This window comes from Solanum lycopersicum, chromosome 12 (genome assembly GCF_036512215.1).
Source record: "Solanum lycopersicum chromosome 12, SLM_r2.1".
Lineage (NCBI taxonomy): Eukaryota > Viridiplantae > Streptophyta > Magnoliopsida > Solanales > Solanaceae > Solanum > Solanum lycopersicum.
In genome coordinates, this window is record NC_090811.1 from 66,749,866 (window position 1) to 66,769,379 (window position 19,514).

At 32.1% G+C, this 19,514-nt stretch overlaps 3 protein-coding genes across 5 annotated transcripts; all 3 read left to right on the forward strand.

The window, feature by feature from the left end:
* Positions 1 to 547: 547 nt before the first annotated feature.
* Positions 548 to 1,276, forward strand: LOC101250676 (uncharacterized protein At1g76070-like). Its single transcript, XM_004253159.3, has one exon. It carries the CDS (start codon positions 548 to 550, stop codon positions 1,274 to 1,276), a length of 729 nt encoding a protein of 242 aa, XP_004253207.1.
* A 3,632-nt stretch (positions 1,277 to 4,908) lies between these two features.
* On the forward strand, positions 4,909 to 12,861 carry LOC101250386 (uncharacterized). Its single transcript, XM_004253158.5, has 14 exons — positions 4,909 to 5,477; positions 7,485 to 7,596; positions 8,286 to 8,398; positions 8,494 to 8,616; positions 8,889 to 9,079; positions 9,281 to 9,356; positions 10,439 to 10,525; positions 10,618 to 10,698; positions 11,090 to 11,122; positions 11,382 to 11,435; positions 11,516 to 11,557; positions 11,936 to 12,014; positions 12,111 to 12,181; positions 12,546 to 12,861. The coding sequence occupies exons 1-14, from the start codon at positions 5,307 to 5,309 to the stop codon at positions 12,633 to 12,635; spliced, it is 1,323 nt and encodes a 440-aa protein (XP_004253206.2). The 5' UTR covers positions 4,909 to 5,306; the 3' UTR covers positions 12,636 to 12,861.
* A 1,469-nt stretch (positions 12,862 to 14,330) lies between these two features.
* On the forward strand, positions 14,331 to 19,468 carry LOC101250101 (serine/threonine-protein kinase STY46). Of its 3 annotated transcripts, none has more exons than XR_739079.4 (15): positions 14,331 to 15,102; positions 15,829 to 15,943; positions 16,195 to 16,286; positions 16,393 to 16,509; positions 16,615 to 16,669; positions 17,070 to 17,180; positions 17,271 to 17,530; positions 17,609 to 17,716; positions 17,822 to 17,895; positions 17,985 to 18,160; positions 18,238 to 18,333; positions 18,466 to 18,546; positions 18,720 to 18,805; positions 18,980 to 19,114; positions 19,197 to 19,468. XR_739079.4 is itself a non-coding variant. In XM_010316543.4 (15 exons), exons 1-15 carry the CDS (start codon positions 14,909 to 14,911, stop codon positions 19,239 to 19,241), a joined length of 1,713 nt encoding a protein of 570 aa, XP_010314845.1. In that variant the 5' UTR covers positions 14,338 to 14,908; the 3' UTR covers positions 19,242 to 19,468. The 3 variants fall into 3 exon arrangements, 2 of the variants coding, with proteins under 2 accessions (XP_010314845.1, XP_025884318.1); XM_010316543.4 differs by having other exon boundaries at positions 14,338 to 15,102; positions 18,752 to 18,805; XM_026028533.2 differs by having other exon boundaries at positions 14,646 to 15,102; positions 15,837 to 15,943; positions 18,752 to 18,805.
* Positions 19,469 to 19,514: the final 46 nt, after the last annotated feature.

The window sequence follows — 19,514 nt, forward strand, 5'->3', positions numbered from 1 at the left end:
TATTAATATTAATATAAATAATATTATTTTTCTAGCCAGCTATATCCAACCCCACTTCACATATATATATTTATGTCATTTGTGTATCACATACACAAACTTAGAGATAAAAGAAACTATCTAGCTGAACAATTTAAATAAAGAGTAGCTCCTTCTACAAAGTCAGAATCGAATCTTCAGTTCAGAAAATCTAAGAGAATTAGCTAGCTGAATTTGGATTTGCACCGGCTCGATCTGCGAAGTCAGAATCGAATCGTTCGTTCAGAAAAATCAACGAGAATTAACTAGTTGAATTTGGATCTACACTGACTCGATCTAAAAAGTCAGGATCAAATTTTTCATTCACAAAATTAAAAGAGAATTGAAAATCTCAGTTTGGATCAGCGCCGACTCGATCTACGAAGTCAGAGTCGAATCAAATCTTTCGTTCATCAAAAGCAGAATTTGAATCAACATCAGCTCGATCTAAAGTAAGAATCGAATCTTTCTATTATTTTTTCCCAAATTCGTTCGTGAATAATAATTCAAGATCGTGACACGAGTACTCATGGAGAAACCATGCAAGTCATCAAAGAAGAAAATTACAATCTTGAAATTACTACCAAAAGCAGCTGCTGCAGCTGCTTTTATACTACAAAATGCACATGCACCTTTTAGTCCAAGTAGAGAAAAAAGATTAGAACATCATCACAAAAATCACCACCATAAAGGATTTACAGGCCCAATAATACCAGTAATTCCGGCCCATCAAGTTTCGGGTCGAAAATCCGAGCCCGGTTCGCCTAAAATATCATGCATGGGGCAAATCAAGCAAAATAAAGAGAAGACGTTGAATCTTATGAGAAGTAGCGAAAATACTAGCCCTGGTAAAAATCAACGAAAAAACATTACAAGGAAATCGATGTCTAATTTTGGTAGTATGTTTGGTGGCAAATCAAAATTGATATCAGGGCGAAAATCAGATGTTACAACTGAGAATATTGTTTGTAAACTTCCTGATAGAGCACCTTGTTTGAGTCAAATGCAACGATTCGCTAGTGGTAGGGAACCGTTGACCAATTTTGACTGGAGGTCGATACAAATTACACCTCAAGATGAACGTAAGTATTATACAGACGATGATGATGACGATGATGACGACGAAATTAGTCCTTTTTCTGGTCCAATATTATTAGGTAGAAGTAGAACAACTATATGTTTGGAGCCAAGGAAGGAAATTAATTTATGGAAAAGGAGAACTATGGTCCAACCTAAGCCTCTTCAATTGCAATATTAGATAAGTTCAAATTGTTTATTTTCTTTTCCTTTTAGTTTCTTGTTTTTGTTTAATTTCTTCTTAATAATATATTAATACGACTTAAATTAAATCGCATATACTGATAGTGTAATTTGTTATGAAAATTTTTGAAATTCAATTTATTCATGTCAGTCGTAGCTTTTTATTACTCGTCTTTCTTTTCAATTAAATGGAATTTTTCGAGGGATTGTTCTCTTTCTTCAATCGAGCTTGCATATGTTCAATGATCTTATAATTCTAGTGTTCTTAAATCTCGAGGGAGTTCTTGATATAAAAAGGAATAAGAACCAACTCATCGACTATTACGATATTTAATTTTGTATTTCAGCACAAATATTATTTGAGTTGTATTATATAATTATACTTTTTAAAAAAATTATATAAACATAAATATAAATTAATCAGACACGCGAAAATGTATCTTGTTCACATTCACCTAATAAAATTTAATTTTATTTGGTGGTAGCTTCACATATTAATTACACACATGTAGTTGTTGACAAACTAATAGCAGCCATGGCTGAGTTGTTTACCAATAAGATTCCAAATTTTTCGTATTTAGTTGTGTATATCTCACTAATTTCAATGCTAAAAAAAGATTTGTATATCATAAAAATCCATAAATTGTCATAATACATGATTTTTGTCTTATCAGTTTATAATTAATTAATCCACCGGCGTAATTATTGAGTTTGGAAACAAAAAGTCCTATTCATGAATAACAATTATAATGTAATGTTATGGTAATAAAAAAATTTGAAATGTATTTATCACGATAACAGAGTACAGCGATGTAATTTATAGACAAGAATTTAACCACAAATGAATAGTAGTACAATTGTAGTGTCATGGATTTTTCTTGGAAAATTAAAGAAATGAGTTCGCTCTTCGTGTTTTCGAGAAAAAAATATTCTATTGATATATCGATATAATTATTTCTTGATTAATCAAAAAGGATATGCAATTACAAATTACAAGTGCAACTGAAACTAGAATTAGCATGTAAAATATACGAATAAATGAACCATACAATGCTTTAAATAGAAGTTAACATAAATAAACGTTCATCAAAAAACTAATCGTTAATGTATGATATACATGAAATATACATTTTTTACATAATAATATATATTTTTATATATTTAATAGCGAATATAATTATTTAAATTGATTGGCTAAATATGTAACTTTCATTTTGTTTCACAATTTTCCCTTATTATGGGCCACTAGCTCATGTATGTTACTGGTAAATGACAATTGGGCTTGCTTATAGTTTGGGCCAACAAATCAACCCAACAAGGTCAAGAATTAATCAATATAGCCGTTTATCCAACCGTTTAAATTAAAAAAGATAAATTTTAGGAATCACATAGTTTTATCTCTTAATAAGTAACACAAATTGGATGCATTAAAGAGTATCTCGGATACATTATAACATAAATAGGATACGTAACATGTAGCTCGGATACATGATATGTAGCTCGGATACATTATAAAATAAAACAGATACATAATATGTGGCTCGAATACATTAATATTTGGCTCGGATACATTAAAGAAATAAGGGGTTTTAGAAATAGAAAAGGAAATTAAAAATAAGAGAAATACAAGACGTGTATTTCAATAATTTTTCAATTAAAAAAAACATAATTTTGTGTGTATAGACGATGAACGATTATGTATATCGATTAAAAAAAATAAACGGCAAATTCAAATATATTCAATCAATTATCTAATTTGGGTAAAGATTTTCTGCATTCAATTTTACTAATGGACCAATATGTGAATGGTTCTTTCTTTCAAATATCTTACATGGGGTGTTTTAGATGGACCAATAGAGTAATATCTTTTTTTAAAAAATAAACTAGGGAGGAGATTACAATGTGAGAAATCAGATCGTTTCAACAAGATAGGAGTTTAGGTAGTCAACTAACTAAACTATTAAGATTTTTTATAAATCGATGAAGTAATTTTTTAATTCGAGCATCTTACATGACATGCTTAACATGACGAGATTCATAAAATATTTTGAATATATATCTTTAATTTAAAGATTTAGAAGTCTTTTTTAATATTTTAAATTCCATGCACAATTAAACTAAAACACATCAAACAAGACAATGGGAAAATATTATAAATTCAGTAGTGATACTACGAAATTATTCCTGTAGCGAATGAAATTATTCCTTCTTTACTTAGAGATTTTGAGGTTCAAACTTTGAATATAAAAAAAATCCTTGATAGAAAATATTCTCCCTTCAAATTAGGCTCTATGCATCACGAGTCCAAATTAATCAGACTTTAATACGATACATAAAAAATATTAATGAAAATAAAAACAATATATCAAGATTTTAGCATAAAACCCTTTTGAAGATGGTTGAAAAGAAAGAGTAAAGAGTTTACTATAATAAAGATTTCTTCACTGATAATTCATGAATAAAAACTTAATTTAACGATTACATGGCAAATTTCGAGAGTCAATTAAATTTATTATGTCTTTCAAATATTTTAAATTGCATATCCGAATTCACGATGAAAGTATAGAAATTTGAATCTCAAAATTTCAAATACGCCACATAAATTGAGACAGAAAAAATATAAAATTTATTTTGTTAATTAATAGTATGAAAAGTGAGGGTCCCAAGTAGTTGGAGAGTAAAGTGTGTGGAGTGGGTTGTAAATTGTTAAAACTTGTACGCTTCAAAGCGTAAGTTCTTATTTTTTTTAATGATTGCTTATTGCATCAATTCAAAGCTATGCAATCTTTCGTTGTCTCGTATTATTTGTTCATATTGTTATTATATAGCGAATATAAATATTTTAAAATTTTTTGAAAAATCCTTTCATTGTTAATGTTGATATTAATGGATAAGATATATAAATAGTGTGTTAAAAAAAAATTCAAAGGGTAAATTAGTAAAAATATAATTCTTACTAGGTCTTAGCTCTATCATATTTGTCCTTAATTGCTCGCGTAAGCCACCGGAACCTATCGAAATCTTGTTATAAGTTTTTCCTAAGTTGATGAATACGATGTGAATATGATCATTTTTCTTTCTCAATACTAATTTACCAGTCTCTTAATCAAAGAAATGTCTTGTAGTACTTGAACGATCTGATATGAATCTGAATTGGTTCTTTAAACTAGAAATGTCCCTCCTCGGCCTTAATTATTAGCTCCACCACTCTCTCCCACACTTTCACAGTGTGACTTAGCAGTTTGATATCCCTATAATTTTTACAATTCTGAATATCATCCTTATTTATTATACAAAAGGATCATCATACTGTACCTTTATCTGTCCGCACATTAACAACTTAGTCCATTATTATTTGCGCTCTTACAAATTCCGTTCAAATATCATATGATCGCTCTCAACCCTTAACCTCCTTACCATACATAAATCTACAATACTCAAAATCGTAATACCTCTTAAAGTATCCTAAATCTCATGACCACCAACACTTTACCACCCTTGTCCGTGATGTACTTCACTTGATCAAAATCTCGAAACTTCCTTTCTGTCACCTTGACTAGCCTATATAACTTTTTATTTTCACTTTATCCTCAAACTTTACATATAAACATTCAAAAACTATTTATTTTTGCCATCATAACTTCTAACCATGTTAAAAATACCTCTAAACACCCTCAACCCCCAACCCCCTCATGTCTCATTATCAAATATAGCAAATATATACCTTATTTTTCTTTTTTTCCCCCTCATTTTACTCTCTTGTCATCACACATATTTCATTTTCTTCTCCCTCTTATTTCCTTATTTTAACTTATATAATAAAGCTAGAGCCAGCAAACAACACTTTTCCCTATAGTCATGCTAACTTTGCATGAAGACAAAGAAAAAGATAATCCAAAAGTAATCACAAAAAAAATACAAAACTAATTTTCTTTATACATATATATTTAAACTTCTTTTTAATACTCAAAGGGTTTTTTTCTCTATTTTTGTTCTTTATTTCAAAATAATAAAATAATTTTGGAGATATGGAAAATTTGTCTAATAATGGTCTAAGCCATCTCTTCATGACAGTATTTCTCCATTGTTTCTCTATATTCATGGTGATTCCATCCATTACTGATATTACTATGTCAGCCATTTGTCCTGGAAAAGATGAATGCTCCATTGCTATATATCTCACCGGAATTCAACATACGGTATTTGTTCATTTCCTGAATAAATAAGTTCTGTGAGTTCAACTGAATTTATTATTTTTTTATTTATGAATCTCAATGAATCGTAACAAGAAAGAGGTTTTTCAATTGGAATTTTGTATGCATGTACAAACAATTTAGAATGTCACTAATACTTGTAAGTTTCCTTATGTCATAAGTTTTTGTATTTTTTTTTTCATTTTTTGCTAGAATTCATAGAAGGCCACTTGTTATTATTTTTCTTTATTAGCACCATATAATAAAGTGGCATTTTCATTTTTTTTTAAAAGTTAGGAACTTTAATTTCCTTATTGTTATAAGTGACATGTTTTCCTTTTTTCTACTCCCCGTTTAAAAAGAATGATCCTTTTTTTAATCTGTTTAAAAAAGAATGACTTTTTTCTTTTTTTGATAACAACTCACGTGACATGTTTAAGTCTACAAGATTAAAGGACAATTTTGTACATTTGACATAATTTTAATTTAGGACCACATGATCAAAAGTCTTCTTTATTTTCTTAAACTCCGTGTCAAGTCAAACTAGATCATTCTTTGTGAAACGAAAGGAGTAATACTGTTTCCACTTAATAGAGCCATATACACTTAACATCAATAGCTCACTAGCTTACTTAATTTCCTCTAGCCTCTTACAATTTGCTCAAATCTTAATAATATATGCAAAAGGAACTCGAAAACATGTGTATAGTGAGTCACAATTATATCACTAACTCTAAATTCTGAATCTGTCAATATCTTTCTTACATCAAGTTATTTTAGTTTAGTTGGTTTGTAATTAGGTTTAATTTGTGAATTTTAATACACTTCAAAGGGAGAGTACTTGTTGAACTTTGTTTAGAAGGGAATCCAAAAAAGGTGGAAAAGAAGAATAAATAAAAATAGAATAATATATACTTAAAGTTACAACTATAGAAATGTTTATAATAAACCATTTAAAAAAATTACCCATGTGCCTTATCTAGTCATTAACCATTTAAAAATTTTATTTCTATACGTATGTTCCCAAATTGAAGGATATTTAAACAAAAAATAAATAACTGTAAACACGTGGACACTATAAATAGATAGCCAGATAGAAAAAAAAATCATCACTCCTATGGTATGATGATGTATATAAGACATTACTCAACCGCTTTATTGTCTTTACGAGATTTTGTATTTAAATTCTGAAAAATATATATATATTTTTTTAACAAATAAAGGTGAGAGAATTATAATATTGAATTTCTTATTTTGTACTTTTTTTCAAAATTGATATACTAAGTTATTGAATATCGAATACAAAATGATAGTATTACAATAAAAGACTATGTTACCTTGTTTTTAAGTGAGAAGTTTCCCCTAGTTCCTATGAAATTCCCTTTAAAAAGGGAAACTTCCTCTATGTTTAACTTTAAATTTTTGATGGTTATTTTTTCAATAAATATAAATGTCTCATCTTATATACCTACCCCACTTTAACTACCATTTCCCCCTCTTATTTTGTTTTTATTTTGATTATTATACGGAGGAGTACGTATCTGACAGAAGATTTTCACTAAATAGGTTTTATATATAAAGAAGTAAGTATATAAAAATGTAGAAGGAAGTTTAATATTTACTATATACATAAAAAAAGTATTATTCACTATATATAAATAATGTAATTTTTTGCCAAAGAGAGTTTGAAAGAACCTCTTGACCCTACTTGAATTTGACCTTTCATAGAGCGATATTGATTTTAACTCAATTCCAAAATCGTGTAAGGGTGCAAGTCAACCCCCCCAGGCACGATCAACACTGGACATGTGAAGGGGTGAACAATCTATTTAGGAGCTCAACATCATAGGACTGACTTTGATATCATAATAAATGAATCGTCCATTCAAATAATACTAAAAATCTTCACATTATCAGTTACAATTTAGACTTTTTATTGAATATCATGAATACAATATTTTTGGTAAAATTGATGAATTAATAATATTTTAATTTTATTTGATGGTAATGCAGCTAATAGGTTTGGGATCACTAATTATAATGCCCTTGTTGGGAAATCTATCAGACACTCATGGAAGAAAAGTAATGCTCATGCTCCCTTTGACCCTTTCTATCTTCCCTCTAGGTACCTACTACTATTCCTTCTATCTTCACTCTCGTTTGATTATAGATTTTAAAATTAAGATTCGTAAATTTAATTTTCAAAGTTATGATATTTTACTGTTACAAAAACTAGTTTTATGAATTTAGTATAGTGATTTTACCAATAAAAAAAATAGAGGAAAAATATATAAGTATCTCCCAATCTATGCTCGAAATCTCACAGACACACTACTATTATACTAAGGTTTTATTACTCCTGAACTTATTTTATAAATAATTTTCTATCCCTTTTCGGCCTACATGGCACTATTTTCTGAGCCCAACGCGTGTTGACAATTTTTTCAAACTATATGGTTGATAGTGCTACGTAGGCCGAAAAGAGATAGAAAATTATTTATAAAATAAGTTCAGGGGTAATAAGATCTTAATATAGTATAAGTGTGTATCTGAGATTTCGAGCATAAATTAGAGGTACTTATGCATTTTTCCAGAAATAAATTTTATAACTTTACTTTTACAACAACCATACATATTCAGTTTAGTTTCACCAGTGCGATTAAGAGGCAGTGGGGCTTACGCAAGCCAAACATCCTTATCTTTTATGGAATGAAAGATTGTTTCCGATAGGTCTTCGACTCAAAAGTGAAAAGAAGTCTCAAATTGTGTAACAACATATTGATCATATCTTGACTAATTTTGTCATGTGTACAGTGATATTGGCATACAGCAGGACAAAATACTACTTCTATGCATACTATGTCCTAAAAACTCTGGTTGCTATAGTTTGTGAAGGAAATGTTCATTGCCTTGCTCTTGCCTACGTGGTAAAAATTATTTATACTAACGATATATATAAATATTATCCAATAAGCTTTTTTTTTTTTTTATATATACTGACGATATATATAACTTAATTTAGGCTGATGTTGTTCCAGAGAATCGTCGCGCCTCTGTCTTTGGAGTCCTATCAGGCATTGCCTCCTCTGCTTTTGTCTGTGGAAATCTCTCTACTCGCTTTCTCTCCGTGGCTTCCACTTTCCAAGTACGTGAACGTGACACTCGTTTTATTCTGATATGTCTTAAAAACGTCTAACGTTATTTTAGTACTGATAATACTACGATTTAACTTATATTCACTAACCCTATAATGAAACGCGATTGGAGTTTGGACATGTTACAAAAAGTCAGTTAGTTATAACCTCTTATACAAAATATATATACTATCTGTATATAGAAGTTAAACTCATAATATTTATTGTATACGACTTTCGCGATTTCAATTTTTTTGCTAAATTAAACTATTGTTACTAACAGGTTGCTGCAATAGTGGCAATAATAGCTCTTGTATACACAAGAATGTTTCTTCCTGAGCCTTTGATAAAAGATCAAATGTCTACTAAAGGAATTGAAACAATTTGTCTATTGGAAAAAGCTCCAAAGAATAAAGTCCAATTATTCAAGACATTGCCTTCTTTCAATGATGTGTTATGTTTGATAAGGAATAGGTAAGATTGTGAATTCACTCGATATGTTGCTCGGACTTTTTAAAAATATTGTACCTGTGTCAGATCGTTCAAAAATGAGTTACTTTTGGTTTTTGGTTGATCTGACACAGATATGACGATATTTTTGAAGAGTACAAACAACATAAATATTATTTTTTTTTGGCTTTTCTTATTAATCATAATTTTTGTAAAAATTTGCAGCTCCACATTATTACATGCAGCTATTGTTTCTTTCTTTGCCCATGTTGCACATGTTGGACTTGATTCTTCTCTTCTTGTAAGTTTCACTACTTCCTATTAATGCGCGGTATTTTACTGAGACGGATTCAAGATTTGAATTTTATGAGTTTCTATTGAAACCTTAAGTTAATATATATAATAACAATAAAATATTTTTAGATATTTAGTAGATTTCTTTATATGTATCTGGATAAAAGCTATTTGATTCACGTGAACTTGTAGGTTCTAGTCTAAATGTTGAATGCCTTGAATCGGACCCGCTACAAACAGAAAGGACGGGGGTCTCGCTGACCGGTCAGCGAGTCGGGGGGTCCAGGGGGGCGACGCGCCCCCTGGCCTGGGGGTCCGGGGGGCGGAGACGCCCCCGGGCCGACGGTATACAATGTTGTTGTATTGGGCCCTTAATTTTCTGTTGATTCTGTATGTTGGGCCCAAGCCTTTTAGGGCGTAGCTTAGCACTATATATAGACGCTATGGCAAACCCTATTCTGTAATTCTGTTTTTGCCTCTCCATAATAAAACTGCTCCCTCTCTTCCCGTGGACGTAGACAATTTATTGGTGAACCACGTAAATCTGTTGTTTTGTTTTTCGCGTTTTATATTTTCTCGTATTATCTCAAATTCCGCACAACACTAAATACGCCTCTAGTTGTCTAGTATAATATTGGGATCTCAACACAACTAGCTGGTAAAATACGACATTATAATACAAATAACTTTTAGTGACAATAAATATATTTATTAACAAAGAGTGCTTAGTTAATTGACATTGGATTCAATACCGCTATAGATTTCAGTAACATTAATGAAGAGTGCTAATTGACACTAAAAATACATAATTAGTGCAATTAAGCTATTGTCGTTAATTAATTGTCATTTGCTGCTAAAGATCATTTTTGGTGCAATGAAATTCGGATAAAAGCTTCTTTGTTCACGTGAACTTGTAGTTCTGGTCTAAATATGAATTGTCTAGTATCATATCGGGATCTTTACACAACTAGCCGGTAGGATTCGCTCTGTACTTCTCTTAGCCAGTATACATAAATTATACATATAATATACATAGATTATACATATAGTATACATATATTATACATCAGAAAGTGCATTTTTTTTCAGTATTTCTTGAAGGCTCAGTTTCACTTCAACAAAAATCAATTTGCTGATTTGTTGATAATATCTGGTATTGCAGGATCCATATCACAGGTGGTTATTTTTTAATTTTGTATGTTCATATTATTTTTCATTTTGCTTCTCAATGAACTTATAATATCTTCAATGTTTTAATATTTTTGCAGCTTCTTCTAATGCCCATATTAGTTTCTGCTCTTGGAGAGGAGAAATTGCTATCTGTTGGACTCCTTTTTAGTTGTTTTCATGTACAGTATTAACTCTATCCTTGACTATATTTTCACGGTATCTTCACACAAATAGTCAGACAGACTTACTGTTTATTTTTTCTAGCTGATATACATAGACTATACCTACATTGCTCCGACTCTTCAAAAATATCAATGGGTGCCTGTCGAATTCTCCAAAAGTTATGTATTTTGGGAGATTCGGACGAGGGTGCGACATTGAAAGTGAAGAGTCTGTGCAAGTTAGGGTTATACATGATGATATACATGTTATACATGGATTATATACTTATTATACATGCACGCGATGACTATCTTTAGTTTAATCAGTTGATGGACATCTAAAATAGATTCAATTCAAAGCATGAAAAGATTTTATTTAACTAATGTTGACTCAAATTCAATTATGCAGATATTACTTTATAGCATTGCTTGGTCTTCATGGGTAATTTCTTCTATCCTTACTAGTTTATTTCATATGTTTTTAGCCCCTTTTGTGATCTATGACTCCCTCCGTTTCATTTTACATGAACGTTTTTGACTACTCAAGAAAGACTTTTGAAACTTGTAGTTAATGAACATGTCACGATGTTTTAAGTAACTGTAAAATCATGTCATTAAGGGTAAAACGAGAAGTGATCGGAGGGACTAGCTTTTATATATGTTCTTCGTGATATGGCTAATTATCTACTTTACCATTGTAGGTTCCTTATGCTAGCGCTTTGATCTCCGTTATGTCTATTTTCGTGATGCCTTGTGTAAGTCTCGTATATATAATCGTTTGTTTTTTCCGATAGTTTTACAGTTAGAAATCACTAAATGTTGTACCTGATTGCAGTTGAAGAGCATTGCATCCAAACAAGTTGGTCCAAATGAACAGGTTGTTATCAAAATTTGTTAAAAACTCTGTTTTCTCCCCTGTTATATTCTGTCTTGTAAATGATTTTGCTAATGTATTTCTCGTGTAGTTTCTTGTCGGTCGATTTCTATTAGTATCTACTGTCTCTTGTACATCGATTATCATACTTATTTTGTTGTAGTTACTATCAAAATGATAATAGTATTTTGCCATGTTATTTGTTTTTCGATATGATTTGATATGCTTGTATTTGAGCTGAGAGTCTATCAGAAACAGTATCTCTATCTCCCAAGTAGGAATAACGTCTCTGTATACTCTACCTCTACCTAGACTCAACCTGTGAAATCACACTGGATATGTTGTCGTTGTCTCAAAATTTGTTTCATTTCCTGTTTTTAGGGAAAGGTTCAAGGATGCATCACGGGAATATGTTCCTTCGCGAGTGTAGTTTCTCCGTTAATTTTCAGTCCTTTAACAGGTATCTAAACTGTGATTTTGTTTTTCTCCCCTCGTGTTCGCGATTTACAATTCCATTTAAATCTGACTGTTAATAAGGTTATCATATTTTTTCCAGCTTTATTTCTATCAGATCATGCACCTTTCCATTTCCCAGGATTCGGATTAGCCTGTGCTGCCTTTGCTTTCGTAAGTGCTTTTTGCTTCTGAAATTGCATCTTCAATTTCCTTTCCTGATCCCTCCTCGAGTCTTCGTATTGGAGAGAACGGGAAAAACACGTATTGTTAGAGTGGGTAAAAGTCTCACATTGGTTGGGGAATGGACTGGTAGTCTCCTTATATGGACTTGGGCAATCCTTCCCTAATGAACTAGCTTTTGAGTTTGAATTAGGCTCATGTGTCATATCTTTACATGGTATCAGAGTCAAACGTCCATTCCTGGTCCACGCTCCAGTTAGGTCTGGGCATGAAGGGGGTGTTAGAGTGGGTAAAAGTCCCACGTTTTCGTTTCAATTTAGTGTCTCCATTCCTCACGTTATTGATGCTTATGCAGATGATAGCCTTCATTGAGAGCTTCATGATAAGTTCAGCTTGTCCTGTAATCAGTTGCAGACTAAGCAATTCAGATTTCGAAGAGCCTTAAATTCGACATGGAGTAGGTTTATGTTGTCAATATCGTTGAGCTTGGCTCGCGTTGTACAGCAGGAAAAAACTCGAATTGCTGCAGTCTCAAAGAAAATTTGTTTGTAATGCATCTATATAGGACTGTAGTTTGTCAATAGGAATTCAAAATATGTACATATCTATGACAATGAAAATGTACTAGTTTGTTTCTACTTATTACATTCTAACATGACTTGAACCGTCAACCTACTGATCGATGATAAATGTGTTCGATCAATCACTGGAGCAAACCTCACTTGTCTGTTTAAAAATAGATTTATTTTGAAACATAGGGAATATTATATTTGTTTGTGACATAAGAACAAGAGGGGAAAAGGGCTAATGGGGAACAAGTATTAAAAGTGTAGTACCACTAACTTTGGAGAAAAAGCAATGTGACGAAAGCAAAAAAAAAAAAAGAATAATTTTTTTCAACCATCTAGATTGATGGATGGAGGGATATCCACATGGTCCCCTACCCACCCACATCCAACCCCCGATTATATACGCGGATTCAGAATTTAAACGTTTAATTTTACTCTTCATAATTTAGATAGATCTGTTGACATTCGAGATCGAATATATTGAGTTGGGATGATCGTGGAACCACAGACGTAAGAGGTTCATGTTAGATGTTGGAGTGCGTTAGACTCACACATTGATCGGGAAACAGACTAATGATTATTTATATCTATTTGGATAATCCTTCTCTCTTGAGCTTCTTGATCTGCCTTTGAGTTACTTAACTGTTGTATAATGTACTTTATCCCTGTTTGGACTCCCGATTCTTGCTCTAGTCTGGGCTTAGACATGAAAGGGCGTTAAAATAAGTTAGAGTCCCCTTTTACTAAAAGAAAACGATTTTCAAATATGTCACCGAACTTTGAGAAAATGTTCAAATCTATGCCATCCGTTAAAAGTTATGCTCATTTCTGTCATTATCGTTTGAGAAAAGAAGTCTCATACATGTCATTATTTGTTAAGTTACGATCTCGCAAAATTATTTTTTATTCGAAGTCGATTCTGCCACATCATTGATTAATCATTTTTTTTAAACGGAAAATATTTAAATATGCCATTGAACTTTGAGAAAAGGCTCATCTATGTCATCCCTAAAAGCTTAACTCATTTATACAATTTTCTTTAATATACATGGATAAACCTTTTCTCAAACGAAATAACATAAAGATAAACCAATCTTTTAACAGATAACATATACGAGTCTTTTCTCAAAATTTGATAACATATTAAACTTTTTTCTTTTATTAAAAAATGGATTAATGATCTGTTTATATATACTATATTGGTTCTAACAATTTAAAACAGGTCATTTAAATGTTGCTGACTATTTATAACTTCCATTAACATCAGTATTTTTCCAACCAATAGGATACTATACAAGTGATTCAAGCAATGAGGTAAGCAATCCAATTAATTATTAAATGAATCTAATTGCACCAACATATAAATTCTTAATTTTAATCCAATATGAAAAAAAAAATACATAATCTTTTTTTTTAAAAAAAAAGAAATTTTTTTGATGGTGTCATCATATATAGAATCTCTTGAGTGGAAAATGAGACAAATTTGTAATCTTATTGGACAAGAAGAAACAAGTTGTGGTTGTGAGTAACTATCAAACTCTATATAATCCAATTTTATAATCCAATAAAATATGCATGAAATGGATATAATTCTTAAACAAAGTTTAATTAAGAATTAAATAAGACAATTTGGTGATATAAACAAAGCTTACTAACCTTGTTTGCATCCACATCCTTCTATAACGGTATTTCTGAACCAAAATATTAATTAATAAAAAACATTTTTGTTTAATTTCGCACAGTTTAAGGGTATTTTTGACAATTTTCTCGTTTGATTTGTAGCGTTCGAACAAAAGTTAGTTACCTAATGTAAATTTCAAAGTAGCGAGATACAATGCAAATGAAACAACAAATAGTAATACACATTGAATAATAAGAAACTACGTGATTACTGAATAAACTGTGCTATTACTTGCTTTTTTGTTTGTTTTGTTTTATATTTTTCTGTTTCATGATGTAAGCATATGATATAAAGAATATATGATACATTGTAGTAGTTCTTCAACTACTCTATTTTTTATTTTTATTTTTAACTAGTTTTCTCTGTACCTTCCTTTTTTTCTTGTGATAATTAATTAGAATTTGAATTTGAGGAGTATATTCACATTCATTTTTTGTAATATTTGCTTAAGCATTCTGTTTTTTTGGGATGATGGAAGATTCAGTGAGTTGTAGTAGTGGAGGATTATTGGAGTTGCCTCAAAATCGTACTCGAAAGAGAAGAGAGAAAGTTGAAGTGTTTCAAGAAGTGATTCGAAGATTAAGGGAGTCGAATGATGAAGAATCGAATCAACCTGGTTTTGAGGATGAGTTGTGGGCTCATTTCACTAAACTTCCTCTAAGGTAATCTTTGTTTTTCAAGTTTTAAGCTAGCGTTTGACTATAGATTTTGTAAATTTATCTTCAAACGAGATGATCGGACCATGTATGATGTCTAGTAGTCTTGTTGTCCGTTCATATTAGTAGTTGTAATATTGCTTTTCTAGTTTCTTGTCCTTTGTTTTCTGTTACTATCTGTTATTTCTTGTAACTTGATTCTCGTATTGTTTTGCTGTAGTTTCTGTCCTGTTACTATTTGTTGTTTTTGTTATTATCTGTTGTTTGTTGTACTTCCGTTCTGTTTGTGTTTGAGCCGAGGGTCTTTTTCGTGTAGTTTCTTGTCCTTTGATTTCTGTTACTATCTGTTATTTCGTGTAACTTGATTCTCGTATTGTTTTGCTGTAGTTTCTGTTCTGTTACTATTTGCTGTTTTTGTTATTATCCGTTGTTTCTTGTACTTCCGTTATTTCTTTTACTTTTTGGGACTATTTGTGTTTGAGACGAGGGTCTATCTGAAACAACCTATCTACCTCTAAGGTAAGAGTGAGATCTGTGTACACTTTACCCTCCCCAAACCCCTCAAAGTTTCATGTTTCATGTTTCATGTTTCAACTTCAAAATCTATGGCTAAAATGGGAGCTAAGTTATAAGTCTATTTTACCGGTGCCAAGAGTTTGTTTGTGGTGACTAGTTTAACTGGTCGTTACTCTATTTTCCGAGTTATCATATGTTCAAAGATGGCTAATATAGGTATGCAGTTGATGTGAATATTGAGAGAGCACAAGATGTTGTTATGCATAAGAACTTGCTGCAAATGGCGCACTACCAGAATCCCGCGCCAGCAGTTGAAGTCCGCCTAGTGCAGGTAGTACTATTGTCCAACTTTCGCGCTTCATTCTTTCTATGATGACCAAATTATGTCACCTCAATCATGAACGTAGTAATATTTGATTAATTTGTAACTTCAACGAATATTATCTAATACGTGTCATGGACTTGAACCGTGACATTTACAATTTCTCTTGATTTTCTTTTAAGTTCTTCATTTTTTCGATTAGCATATATGATTGAAGCAAATTGAATAAAAACTTATTCATTTGATTTTCTTCTATCCAGATTCATCGAATATCTGATGGGAATCCCGGGGATTCAGTTCATTCTACTTTCTCGAGAAGGGGAGGTGTACAAAGTATTGATCACCACGGCAGGTAGAGACATGACGATACAAATTGAAGTATATCTGAACTCTCTTTACTATGTTCAGTATAGTGATGACATATTCAACTTTTTTACTTTTCATTTTCAAATTTACAGCATGCATCCTCCACCTGCCTTTGGTTTGTCGCCAAGCACAGAGCTCGCGTTAGGAACCAATAAATTATATGTACAAGATGGAAATAGTGCTGTGAGTGGAAATTCACTGTCATTTCGGTAACATTTCTCTTGATTTATTCTTTTCTTTCATCGTCGTGTGTTTAGGTGTTTTTTATTCCTTCAACATTTTGCAATTCTATCTTCTTTACTTGTGTTTCGCAGGCCTTTGTATGAAATAACGATTTCAACAGTTGACAAGCCCAAGCTACTCTTTCGGGTAAGCCTTTTCTATGTCAACGTTATATCTCTTTCAAGAATCTCTCTGTACTCTCATAGAATGATGTTATATATCCTGGTTCTCCGGAATTTTACTATTTTCAAGTAAAGAAGAAAATTTGCTTTTACGTTTCGTGCAGTGACCAGCTCCAGTTTGTCAATACATAAAAACATCCCCTTCTGATGTTGCTGTCAGGATTACAAATTTTTTGTCATGTTTTTGAGTTCTCCTTGCAGCATTTCTTAGTAGTTCTGTGTCTTTGTAAGTAGTATACCACCGTGTTGCCAAACTAATGTGTTCTGAATGTAGACGTCATGTTCAGACATTTTCCCTCTCCTAACATTGTCTATTAAGTTCTTTACATGACATATCGATTAAGGTGAATGCACGTTTATTTCAGTTGACTTCTTTACTTTCGGAGATTGGATTGAACATTCAAGAAGCTCATGCTTTCTCAACGAAAGACGGTTACTCCTTGGATGTCTTTGTGGTCGATGGTTGGGAAAATGAGGTACTTAATTAGCTGAACATATAAATTGAGGTACTTCATCTCGATATATCTTCATATAAGCCTCAACATTCTCTCTTTTGTCATTTTTAGGAAACTGATCAGCTAAGAAGTGTCCTGGTGAAGGAAATTTCAAATATGGAGGTAAAAGTAATTGACAGACTCAACGCAACGCTGAAACAGCCGGGGTTAAATCAAGACCTTTTGTTCCCGAAAATGAAGTTTGTACAAACTGGTATCAACATTATCGCTAACCATGTAGATACACCTAGCAACGGGAGTGAAGCATGGGAAATCGACAATGCACTGCTGAATTATGAATATAAAATCGCAACTGGCTCAACTGGTGATTTGTCAGTAAAAATGTCAACTTCGAATCAAGAATACAATATAGTCACTCACTATGGCCTAACGAGTTTTCGTATTTACAGGTATAAAGGTTCATTCCATAATCAGGAAGTGGCTATTAAGGTTCTCAAGTCTGAGTGCCTAAATGAAGATATGCGAAGAGATTTTGCTCAAGAAATTTATATATTAAGGTTCGAACGATAGCTTTATGTCCTGTTTCGTTGCTGCAATTTTCCTATTATCAACTTCTATCTGTGTGCACACACTACCTGATCGCTTCTTTCTGGTACGTACAGGAAAGTCCGCCACAAGAATGTTGTGCAGTTTATTGGTGCATGCACGAAACCTCCACGATTATGTATAATCACAGGTAATCACTAGAAAAGACTAGTTGAGTTTTACTTTTCAGTAGCGGAATAGACTTCTCTTATCTGTCTTCGAATGTTACTTTCTATGCAGAATTTATGTCCGGTGGAAGTCTCTACGATTTTCTGCATAAAACGAAAGGTTTTTTCAGGCTTCCAGTGTTACTCAAAGTTGCTATTGATGTTTCAAAGGGGATGAGCTATCTGCACCAAAATAATATAATCCATAGAGACTTAAAGACCGCTAATCTCTTAATGGATGAAAATCACGTAAGAAATGAAGTCGATTTCCTGGTGATCATCGATCCTTATATCTATACAGACTGCTTACGTATTGTGCTTTATAGGTTGTGAAGGTTGCTGACTTTGGTGTTGCTCGTGTGCAAGTTCAGTCTGGTGTCATGACAGCAGAAACAGGAACATATCGATGGATGGCTCCTGAGGTTAACCCTCCGTCCCTCTTTACTTTCTTTAACTTCGTGATAACTGTTATCGTGCTTCCATAACATAACATTAGTCTCAAGTCCTTCACGTCAACCTCCTGAGTTTTATTTCGTTTGTTTGATATTACAAAGGTTATTGGACACAGACCTTATGATCGAAAAGCTGATGTTTTCAGCTTCGGGATTGTACTGTGGGAGCTGTTAACAGGAAAGGTAACACTGTTACGTTCGTTGATTCATCCATTTTCACTCATTTTCTGCTTCTACATGTCTGTTTTATTAACATTTTGCTTAAAAACTTTCATATTGACAAGTTTATTATAAGGCAAGTAATTGTATCATTTCTGTTTCCTCATGAGCATTATCTTGGCTTTACAAATTTTCAGTGTCAATAATCGTTTTTATCGATGTTAATCAGCTTCCTTACGAGTTCTTGACCCCATTACAAGCTGCAGTGGCTGTGGTTCAGAAGGTATTGCATATCTCATACGCGCTCTTGAATTTTGAACGATTTCTACTTGATAACTCATACGTGTACTATACATGGTTCGATCACAGAAAACTTAGCAGTAAAAACAGATTTTGTGCTTAAATATCAGTTTGTGCTCTCTACATTAGTTGAATTTCCCTAACATACAAACTATAGGGTCTAAGGCCAACAATTCCCGCGAACACTCATCCAATGTTGGTAGACTTGCTCGAGAAATGCTGGCAGCAAGAACCGCTCTTAAGACCTGAATTCTCCGAGATACTTGACATCTTACAAGACATGACCAAAAAGGTACTCGTCGTGGTAGCAGAATTAGATTCAATGTGATTTCTGCATTTTGTTTTGTGTTTGTGAAAACTCTGCTTAAACACAGATGGTTGAAGAAGAGAAAAGTAGCAAAAGAAGAAGCCTTGGATAACCATTAAGGAAGCAGAATGCATAATACGTATTTTACTTTTAAGTTAAAGTTATATATACTGACAGTGTTGTATGACTATGATCTGTGGTAGTAGATTTAGCTACAACTTCTCTTAGGTTATGATTTAATGTTTTTATCATTTGGGATTTACATGTAAGTCCTTTGTAACTGACATGAATCATATTGTATAAATATTTAGTATGGATTGCAGATTTGTTAGCTGTTAATAGAAGTCTATACTCATCCTGTTTGTTTGATATATACGCTCGACTA